General features: G+C 44.4%; 1 protein-coding gene across 3 annotated transcripts in view; it reads left to right on the forward strand.

Moving 5' to 3' along the window:
- Positions 1-10,879, forward strand: part of jmjd1cb (jumonji domain containing 1Cb) — a 124,244-nt gene that overhangs the window by 112,703 nt on the left and 662 nt on the right. For all 3 annotated transcript variants that reach the window (XM_037755469.1, XM_037755471.1, XM_037755470.1), the window contains 16 exons: positions 463-664; positions 2,379-2,593; positions 2,683-2,835; positions 3,735-3,824; positions 3,982-4,106; positions 4,404-4,638; positions 4,783-5,000; positions 5,757-6,107; positions 6,204-6,372; positions 6,482-6,572; positions 6,766-6,896; positions 7,231-7,353; positions 7,543-7,682; positions 7,780-7,947; positions 8,610-8,741; positions 9,858-10,879. The exon at positions 9,858-10,879 is cut by the window's right edge and continues 662 nt beyond it. In XM_037755469.1, the coding sequence (XP_037611397.1) occupies positions 463-664; positions 2,379-2,593; positions 2,683-2,835; positions 3,735-3,824; positions 3,982-4,106; positions 4,404-4,638; positions 4,783-5,000; positions 5,757-6,107; positions 6,204-6,372; positions 6,482-6,572; positions 6,766-6,896; positions 7,231-7,353; positions 7,543-7,682; positions 7,780-7,947; positions 8,610-8,741; positions 9,858-9,950 (2,636 nt within the window). In that variant the 3' untranslated portion in view covers positions 9,951-10,879. The remainder of the gene's footprint in view (positions 1-462; positions 665-2,378; positions 2,594-2,682; positions 2,836-3,734; positions 3,825-3,981; positions 4,107-4,403; positions 4,639-4,782; positions 5,001-5,756; positions 6,108-6,203; positions 6,373-6,481; positions 6,573-6,765; positions 6,897-7,230; positions 7,354-7,542; positions 7,683-7,779; positions 7,948-8,609; positions 8,742-9,857) is intronic.

Here is a 10,879-nt window from a genome sequence, read left to right on the forward strand (position 1 = left end):
ACCTTAAAGAAGTTAGAGGAAGTATACATGTGTGACTACGTCCTGTTTTCAAAATAAGGTGTTAACAAAGGGAACTGTATATACAAAATACATCTATGGAAATAAGATTGATTGGATTATATTATTGAAAATCAAACATTTTTACTGTATTAATTTAGATATTTTCCAAAGTAAAAGTCCCTAGAAGTGTATGATTCAACTTTTTCTCACGGTCTAGTGTTAAAAAAGTTAACAAAAATCGCAATAAATCATAATATTGAATATTTTTAGAATCGCAATACATATCCAATCGGGAGATAGGTGTATAATCCCAGCCCTGGCTGGCTTGTGAATCTCCTTTGGTGTTTTTTCCTGTCTATGCTGTGATGTTTGGATGTCTTTGACACCAAGTTTATGAACTTTTTATTAATCATAATAAAACGTAGGAAGTGTCAGTGACTTAATAATGGTCGCTCTTCTCAGATGGCATCCCCCGCTCCGTCCTGAAGGACTGGAGGAAGGTGAAGAAGCTGAAGCAGACGGGGGAGTCTTTCCTGCAGGATGATTCGTGTGCTGAAATTGGACCAAACCTGCAGAAGTGTCGGGAGTGCAGGGTGGTCCGCAGCAAGAAGGGAGAGGAGCCCACACACTCCCCCGTCTTCTGTCGCTTCTACTATTTCAGACGGTACGTCTTTTTCTTAATTCTGCTGGTTTCTTTTACTCTGACTGTTGGACATGATGGCTACACTTAGAATTGCACCCATCAACCCTACGTACATTGTTCTGAAAGATCCTATGGGATCCTGACACCCTACAGCACATAGCTGTTGCAGCTGTAATAAACTCCTCCTCAAACACGTCTGGAGATGTAACAGGCGAGACTTCAGAGACCAGGTCCGTGATAACATTGAATATAGTGGCGTGCCTCTGGAGATGTTTTCTTGCCCTTCAAGGACAAACAGTTGCTCCGTCACTACAGGTTTCTATAAAGAGAGCAGGCCTTAGATGGAGAGAGGAAGACTGGTCTGTTTCATCAAAAACCCAGCCCTATCTACAACACATAGATTATTAATCATATGGCTGGTGCAGTATGTATTGCCTCTTTCTGTGCTCTCTCTCTCAAACACGAACATTTACTGTGGATGCACATTGAACACACACATGCACACACACACTTGCGTTGGATAAGCAGCAGCTGCAGTCTGGGGTCTAACAGGGTAAATCTGCCAAAGAGGATTTTCTGCTCTATAATCTTCTCCTCACTGCAAAACTGCTGCTGCTGCAATCTCTCTCTCTCTCTCTGCGTCTGTCTCCCCCTCCCTTTCTCTGCATCTCCACTTCTAATTCTTTGCTCTCGCTCCCTATCTCGCCTCCTCCCTCTCTGCCCCAGTAGACGGGCATTTCATAAACATTCACCTGAGCTGACTGGGTTGTTTAAGGACACCACAGACAATGACACGGGGCTCATCTAGAAAAACATCCCCTCATTCTGTCACGCAGTGCCAGTAAATCACTGCATATGCCCTACTTTAGACACAAGTACTGCATACGTATGAGAATTACTAATTGATATTATATATATATACATATATTTTTATTTATTCATCATAGAAATACTTAAGGTATTGTACAGATACATCAGGATGAGGAGGACGCTGTAGTCATATAGTAATATTTGCAGCTGAAAGCACAGCAGGAGCAAAAAGTATAGAAGCAAAGAGACAAAACTCTGACTACCACTAGATGGCGCTGTGGTAGCGTTGCCGCCATTTTGGACTGAAAATGGTAATGAGTCTGTGGCAAAGGATGTATAAAGAGACGTCTGTAAATCAGAGGATCATTTTGTTGGAGGTAAATCAACTTCCCAGTACGAACACTTAAATAGCCCTCATTTAAATCATTATGAACTAAAAGTAGTAAAATTAAGTAATACTTTAGCTTAATCCAGAGTTATTTTCCTCGGCATAATGAACGTGCATCAGACCCACGGGACTGCACCGCCCTGCACGCTCATATGACATATCCGGTTCTGCTAGCTTCCTGGTAGCTGTATGCGGGAGTAATAATGGATATATTGGCTGTAATTCATCACTTTTATTATCTAATAATACACCCATGGGCTGTATGCTGCAAGCCTGTATGGATGTATTAACGTCTCTGTTCCCAAACAACCGGCTATCGGCCAGTAGCTAGTAGTAGCACTGACAGTCCAACTGCAATGTAAATAGCATGAAAACATGCTGTTACAGTATGTGGTGCTTTCAGTCGTCTCCATCATGCTGTGTGAGTCCAAGATAAAACTCTAATTATCTGGGTGTCCCCGGTCGTCATGACGGATGCTTATCATATGTTGTTCTTTACTGGACAAACTGTGTGCTAACCCGTCTCCTCCCATTCAGGCTGTCCTATAGTAAAAATGGAGTCATCCGGATGGATGGCTTCTCCAATCCGGACCAGTTTGACGATGAAGCCCTGTCCCTGTGGGTCCCTGGGCTGATGGAGGAGAATCACCTGGACCACACCACAGCCAAGTACATCCTCAGCTTCATCGGAGACAAGTTCTGTCAGATGGTTGTGACTGAGAATACTGCAGCCACCTGGGTCAAGAAGGATGGTGAGGCGTCTTTGCGAAATTGGCTGACATTTTGATTAAGTAACCCCTTACTGTGTTTTTAAATTGATCCCGTTTCGTGTGTGTTTCAGCCAAGCTGGCGTGGAAGCGAGCGGTGAGGGGGGTGAGGGAGATGTGCGACGCCTGCGAAGCAACTCTCTTCAACATCCACTGGGTGTGTCAGAAGTGTGGCTTTGTGGTCTGCTTGGACTGCTACAAGGCCAAGGAGAGAAGGAGCTCCAAAGGTCAGTTGTGTGTTTGGACAGACGAGCAGGCTGTACAGGGGTTCTTGATAGCCGGTGAACTGACTGCTACCAGTCGAGTGAAGGATGAACCGCCACATTAAAGGTAGCCTCAAAGGTCACACAGCGCGTCTAAAATGTCAAGTTGTACTTACGTCTTTAGTACATACTTTTTTTGCTGTACTTTTTTTTTTTACCTGTTCTGGCTTGGTTTAGGTTCCGTTTTTTGGTCTGCACCAGACCTCCAAAAAACGTTTTTATGAGGGATGTCAACGGTTAACCACCAGGAATATTTTTTTGACGGATTGCGCATCTCGGCCTAGAGGTTAATTTATGCTCTAAATGTTAATTTAACATGGACGCCAAAAGGAAGCTTCTCGGGGCGGATTAAAGAGCAGGCGAGAAAGCAGGCAAATGATCATTGTTTCAATTCAGAATCAATGCGTCGTCTTTTTTCTTCCTTAAAAATGAACCGATCATCGGGTGTCTGCCTATCAAAAGCAAAATTAACTGAAACTGACATCTCTAGTTTTTAAACAGTAAAAATTGGGAATCTAAACTAACTAACTAATCTAAAAAAATCTGAACCTGAACACTACCTGAGAAATACTACTACTGTTGAACTATTGATCCAAAGTTCTTTTACTGACAATGTGGATTTACTATTACAGTGCAAATAAAACAATTTCCCCAAGAAACCTGGTTTCTTATGTGCATGTAAACATAATGTGTGTGTCTGCAAACATCCTCTGTTCGCCTGTTCAAGAAGTACTGATCTGAATTTAAGTAAGAGAATACATCCCTGGAATCATTTATACAGACAGTGAAGAACTAAACAGCATTGACATCATAGAACTGCTCAGTGTGCAGCAGCTGACTTGTGTCTCTCTCTGTGTGATCAGATAAAGAACTATACGGCTGGTTGAAGTGTGTGAAAGGCCAACCCCACGACCACAAACACCTGATGCCAACACAGATCATACCTGGCACAGGTACAGTACCCACTACGTGTCTCTTCATCTTCCCTTTTACGCCATTTTTTGGCTTCTAGTAGTCACTTCCCGACTGACTGGATCATGTTCTGTTTCAATAAAGGTTTTGTTTTTCCTGAAATGTTTAAAATTGTGCTGCGTCTGTTTGATGTTTCAGTGCTGACAGAGTTGGTGACGTCCATGCACTCTCTGAGAGAGAAACACAATATCAAATCCCACTGTCCCTGCACCAACAAGCAGAACCTCCTCACCAAACTACCAGCCACCAACGGAGTCTCACAGGTACTACTGACTACTGACTGATGGGTGTCCTTAAGATTTTAACGGCACTACTACTCTTACCGATACTGCTTATCGATCCGGTATTTTAACGGTACTCTTAACGGTTCTTTTTGTTATAATTCAAGAGAAAAAATTAAACAAATTAATAACAGAATTAACATTTTGTGGGGCTCGTTTAGTACCAGGTTTCGGTACCCATCCCTACTACTGACTATTCCAGCTCCGGGGTTACCGAGTATGTTGTTTGGAATTTCGGTAAAACTTTCTTTCTTTTTCTTCTTCTTCTTTCTCCGCCAGGTTCTGCAGAACGTCCTGAACCACAGTAACAAACTGTCTCTGGTGAAAGCTGAGCTGGGCTCTCAGCAGAACTCTGACCAAGGAGGAACCAAGGTGGAGACTAACGGAGGAGGTGGTGGAGGAAGCAGTCCAGGCAGCGACGCAGGAAGCGTTCCCGTCACCCCACCCGAGTCCCAGTCACCGTTGCACTTCCTGGCTGATCTGGCAGAGCAGAAATCCAGGGAGGAAAAGAAAGGTAAGTTGTAGTCAGTACAGTTGAATCATCCTTTATGGTTTCTTCTAGATTACCAGGTTCCCTCATAAGTCATTTTGTATATTTCATCTCCAGATAATTATGTTGTTAATAACCTCTTCCTCCCTCCTCCTCTTCCTCTAACAGAGAACAAGTCAGTGCTGCTGGGTAAATCAGTGAAGGAAGTCAAGGTTGGGGACAGCCTGGAGGTGCTGCAGCAGTGTAAAACCACCTCGCTGGTGGTTAACAGTACGGAGCAGGGCTCCACGCTCCGAGATCTGCTCACCACCACAGCAGGGAAGCTGAAGCTGGGCTCTACTGACGCAGGAATTGCTTTTGCACCAGTCTACTCTACTGCGTCACAGGTACAGTACACACATCCACACGTCTGATGGAATCAAGGATTAAACAGGGTTTGGAAGTGAATTGAAGCAGACAGCTTCACTACCCCACCTGAGTATGCTGCAAATCAAATATGTGGAATATATACACATAGAATATGATCCTGTTTTCCATCAACATGTATTCATTCTACAAAGGCAGCAACAAAATTTACATCTGTTGTACAACCCAGTCTTGTCAATACATTAATGTTTAAAACTAGGGCTGTCAAAGTTAACGCGATAATAACGGGTTAACGCAAATTCCTTTTGACGGCAGTAATTTCTTTAACGCATTAATTAACCCATGAGTCTCCCCTTGACAGACATGCCCACTTTATGATAATCACATGCAGTTTGGGGCAAGTCATAGTCAAGTCAGCACACTGACACACTGACAGCTGTTGTTGCCTGTTGGGCTGCAGTTTGCCATGCTATGATTTAAGCATATCTTTTTATCCTAAATGCAGTACCTGTGAGGGTTTCTGGACAATATTTGTCATTGTTTTGTGTTGTTTATTGATTTCCAATAATACATATATACATACATTTGCATAAAGCAGCATATTTGCTCACTCCCATGTTGATAAGAGTATTAAATATTTGATAAATCTCCCTTTTAAGGTACATTTTGAACAGATATAAAAGTGTGATTCATTTGTGATTAATTGTGATTAATTGACAGCCCTAGTTTAAAATATTGAAATATTGCTGTTCCTCTTCCTTCCTCTCTATCTATAGACAAAAGGTGGGAGGAGCATGCCCAATATCCTTGATGACATCATTGCTTCAGTAGTTGAGAATAAAATCCCTGCCAGCCGCCAGAGCATCACCTCCAAACTGTCAATCAAGCAAGAGCCTGTCATCCCTGTCAACAACAACAACAACAACCCCGCCCCTGCTATTACTGAGGATGTCAAACCAGACAGGAAGAAGTCAGCGCACGTTACTGCAGCGGTGCCAGAAGAATCCACCAATCAGTACCCAGATATCCCCCACTGCTGGTTAAACAACAGACGGTTACTGTGGCTCAAAGATCACCGCAACCAGAACAACTGGAAGCTGTTCAGAGAGTGCTGGAAACAAGGACAGGTACTCATCAGTCCTACTAACAGTAGCAGCAGCAGTAGTCATAGTAACAGTGCTAGTGATAATGACAGCAATATGAATGGTTCTGTGTTTGTCCAGCCCGTGTTGGTGTCAGGGATCCATAAGCGACTGAACGGCGGCCTGTGGAAAGCGGACTCCTTCAACCAGGAGTTTGCAGACCATCAGGGAGACCTCCTCAACTGTAAAGACCAGGTGGTGTCCAACTCCGGGATCAAGGAGTTCTGGGATGGATTTGAGGACATCACCAGTGAGTTCCTCTCCACTTGGTTTCACTGTTTGTTTGATTAGATAGCTGTGAGATGGTGTCACCTCGAACCAGAAATCAGTGACTAACTGAAATCTTCTTACTTGTCCAGAGCGGCCCAAGTCCAAGGATGGAGAACCTATGGTCTACAGACTGAAGGACTGGCCGTCTGGAGAGGAGTTCATGGCCCTCATGCCCTCGAGGTACGCATTTGGTGGCATATAGTGGTTTGGTTGCTGATTGCAACCAACTGAATACTCCTCTCTTTCCAACACTGCGGTAATGTGAGCTGCCGAGTGCAAAACATGGATGTATAAACCTACATGAGCAGCAGTCTTAAGATGCATACAAATGCAAAAGATGCAGGAGTGATTGTGGAGGTGTTTTTTTTTGCAGATACGATGACTTGATGAAGAACCTGCCCCTGCCAGAGTACTCGGATCCAGAGGGCAACCTCAACCTGGCCTCCCACCTGCCATCTTTCTTCGTCAGGCCAGACCTGGGGCCCAGACTATGCTGCGCCTACGGTACGAAGGAAATCAATGATTTAACTAAACTACGAGCGTGGAAATTAGCATGTTTACCAAGATGTAAGTAGCCCTGCCCTAGAGTTGACAAACATCTGGATACTGGGTTTGACATATTGAATGTGCCTCAAATGCATGTGTGTAGTTAAGACTGATTTGATAGTTGTTTGATCACCAGAGTTTCCAGTTAATATCAAGTAGAGTCTACTGTTGCATTGTGCACACTGGTTTAATGTTGCAGTCCATAGTTTCCTCGTGCTTTCGTCCAATTATTTCCATCTAAAATGCTCCGCAGATAGAGTCCTTATGAATCAGTCGTTTTGTCTCCCTGTAGGTGTAGCTGCGTCTCAGGACCAGGACTTTGGGACCGCCAACCTCCATGTGGAAGTGTCAGACGTGGTCTCCGTTCTGGTCTACGTAGGAGTAGCTAAAGGCAACGGAGTCCTGTCCAAAACTGGTAAGGCTCGCTGCTAGAGTCAGTTACATGATCAGCTTAAAAGACTGGCTGGACTAACGTGAAGGTATTCTCAGTTACTGTGTACAGGAGGGAAAGGATCAAAACAAAACAATGAGGACATAGTTAGGAATGAATCAAAGAGTCGGAGCTCATCCACCCTCTTAATCTAAATTGTGTGTGTGTGCGTAGGAGTATTGAAGCGTCTGGAGGAGGAGGATCTAGACGAGGGGGTTCGAAGGAGGCTCAAAGACTCCAGCGAGACACCGGGGGCTCTGTGGCACATCTACCTCAACAAAGACATGGACAAAGTCCGAGAGTTCCTGCACAAGGTCAGCACTCTGATAAAGATACTGATACATCTGCAACAAACGTAGTGAACTTCCCCTCTCTAACACCCCCTCTCTTCCACCACCTCGGCTCTGTCAGGAGCAGGGATTGGAAGTGTCGCTGGACCAGGATCCGATCAGAGAGCAGGGCTTGTACCTGAGCAGGAAGCAGCGTCAGCGGCTGCTGGATGAACAGGAAGTCCAGGGCTGGACTGTAGTTCAGTTCCTGGGAGACTCTGTACTTATACCAGCAGGGGCCATGCACCAGGTATATAGAATATTCACACGCACACACACACACACACACACACACACACACACACACACACACAGATCACCTCATTAGTAAGATAATGAAATTTTGTTTTTACTGAGATGTGGCATATACCTACTTCTCACTTGATTTATTACCTCAGTAAACATTGTAAACATGACTTTATGGTCTCAATCACTAGTTTCAAGTCTTCTTCAATACAGCATGATGTTCATTTAGTAAATGATGGTCCCATTTAGAGTCAAATAGACCATAAAGCAGGGGATGCTTTAGGGCGTGGTCACAGTTTGTTTTCAGTTCATCAAAGTTAATTGGAACATTTTGGTCGCCTAAATATGTCTTATTCAGCGTTCGGTTTTACTTAGCTCCACCCTCTCGTGTCACTTCTGGTTGCAAAAAAAACCCCAAATGGTGACAGCCAAAAACCGAGATGGCGACGGTGGCATTGGTCGAGGACAGCCCTAGAATTGACGCGTCATGCATCTTTACAGCCTTTTTGTTTTACATCATTTAAAAGCACGTGCTTGCACCATCAGATTTCAGAAATCAATCATACCTAAACAAAGACGACATGACCCGTTGATTGTATCCACTGTCTATGTGAGTTCAGGGCTCAGTAAAGTGTCCTCACATGCTGTCTCCGTCCTGTCCGTCAGGTCCAGAACCTCCACAGCTGTGTCCAGGTCATCAATGACTTTGTGTCTCCCGAGCACGTGGCCAACTCCTTCCACCTGACCCAGGAGCTCCGGCCCAATAAAGAGGAGGTCAACTACGAGGATAAACTACAGGTGATGGACCGCAGCTCAATCAACTGTCATTAAACACAACAACATTGTTAAAACCCCTCGTCTATAGTAGGATGAAGAAGCTTTTTATTACATTATATTAGGGCTGTCAAAGTTAACGCGATAATAAAGCGTAATTTAGCATATTTTGTTATGCTAAATGCAGTACCTGTGAGGGTTTCTGGACATTATTTGTCATTGTTTTGTGTTGTTAATTGATTTCCAATAATAAATATATACATACATTTGCATAAGGCAGCAAATTTGTCCACTCCCATGTTGATAAGAGTATTAAATACTTGACAAATCTCCCTTCAAGGTACATTTTGAACAGATAACAAATGTGATTAATCGCGAGTAAATATTGACATTATTAGTGTTATTTTGGCTGTGCAGTCGTGTAATTAGCTGTTCATCTTAAGGCAACATCTGTCACTGATTCAGAGTCAGCCTCTCTCGCCCAGCCTCTCTCCTTCGTCTTGTCTGCGCTGTAGTATATGAGTATGTGTTTGTGTGTGTGTCAGTGTGTGTGTGTCAGTGTGTGTCAGTGTAAAACAAGGACAGACAGAATAGCAGAGTGAGTCATCATCAGTGATGTTCTCTGGACATCGAGTCCCTCTGCTCTGAACACACACAGGATTGTAAATGAGTTGTGAGTCACCCTCCATTTACCGTCTGTCTGTCTGTCTGTCTGTCTGTGTGTCTGTCTGTCTGTCTGTCTGTCTGCACTGCTTCTACTCTTCTAGACATGATGAGCAGCTGATCAGTGGAGGTTCATCCTGTTGAGGAACCACAGTACAAATAGAGAAGCGTGTTCATTTCAAGATGCAGCTTCTTATATTGTAGACTGTTGTAGTCAAATTTTTTAAAACACTTTCTAAATAAAAAAAAAGGGAGTTCAGTTCTCTTTTTAAAGAAGAATCTGAAAGTGTAAATGACAGTTGTCAGGTCATAAAAACAATGATCTGTTGATCTTTACCAGTCAAGACTCCATACAGTCCAACAATGGCATGTTTAAAAATCGAATCGTGGATTTGGAGAATCGTGACACCCCCTAGACCCTGTGATGAAACGGTTGTGGAATAAACCCTTTCTCCTCCTCCTCCTCCTCCTCTTCAGGTGAAGAACATCCTGTACCACTGTGTGAAGGAGGCGGTGAGCTCCCTGAAGAAGGGCGGCTCCGAGGAAGACAACGAGGAAGAGAACTCATGACACCCCCTGAGCCTCCGCCGCCGCACCTTCCAGAGAGGGACGCGACTCCCATCAGCACCTCGCTCTCCCCACACCAACAACCACCACCACCACCACCACCACCTCCTCCTCGTGTGGAGGAGGACAACCGCGTCACGTTGACCACCGCAAGAGGTGGTCGGGGTCAGAGCTGGTCATGTGACCCACAGGGGAACCTCGTGGTGGGACCTGCATCACACACATCCAGGTTCGCCATCATCACCCCCAAAAAACCTTCAGTGCCAAGAGGAGACAAACACAAGAGCAGAGGAGACCGCTGGACCGACAGGGATTAAACCTCAACTAGCACCTCCTAGTGGTTCATAGACTCCGAACACAAGGGGACGGCACGACGCTGGAGTGAAACAAGCCTCCACTGAAACCAAACTCTTTAGTGTGACTGATGGTGTTTCCATGGAGACGGTCCTGTAAGAAACAGTCGCCTGGTTGGACGGCAGCAGCAGCAGCAGTGCTGATGGAGACACTGAGCCCCACCCGCTGCTCTCTCACTCTAATCTTGCGTGGATTATAAAGGCCCGGAGGTTTAATCCCTGTCTGTAGCAGCAGCCAACACGACGTCTCGGACAGAAGATTTCGCTGATTAGGACAGCATCACCAGCAGCAAAGCAGCATCAGGACCCAAACTGTCATCTCTGCTGTTTTAAAAAAAGAAAAAAAAAAAAAAAAAAAAAGAAGAAGAAGATACGAGGGAGGGAAAAATGCAAAATCTCAGATGTTCCAGTCAGCCGGCAGCGAGTCGTGCTGCTCCCTCGTTTTTGTTGTTCCGTCTGTAATCTGTCTGTCCTCGTCCTTTTTTTTTTTTCTAGTTCCGTCTGTTGCTGTTTTCGTTCTTACATTTTCTTTTTCATACGAACATGTGTTTTATTTTCCTCTGTGAAGATGTATTTATT

Source organism: Sebastes umbrosus, chromosome 20 (genome assembly GCF_015220745.1).
Source record: "Sebastes umbrosus isolate fSebUmb1 chromosome 20, fSebUmb1.pri, whole genome shotgun sequence".
Lineage (NCBI taxonomy): Eukaryota > Metazoa > Chordata > Actinopteri > Perciformes > Sebastidae > Sebastes > Sebastes umbrosus.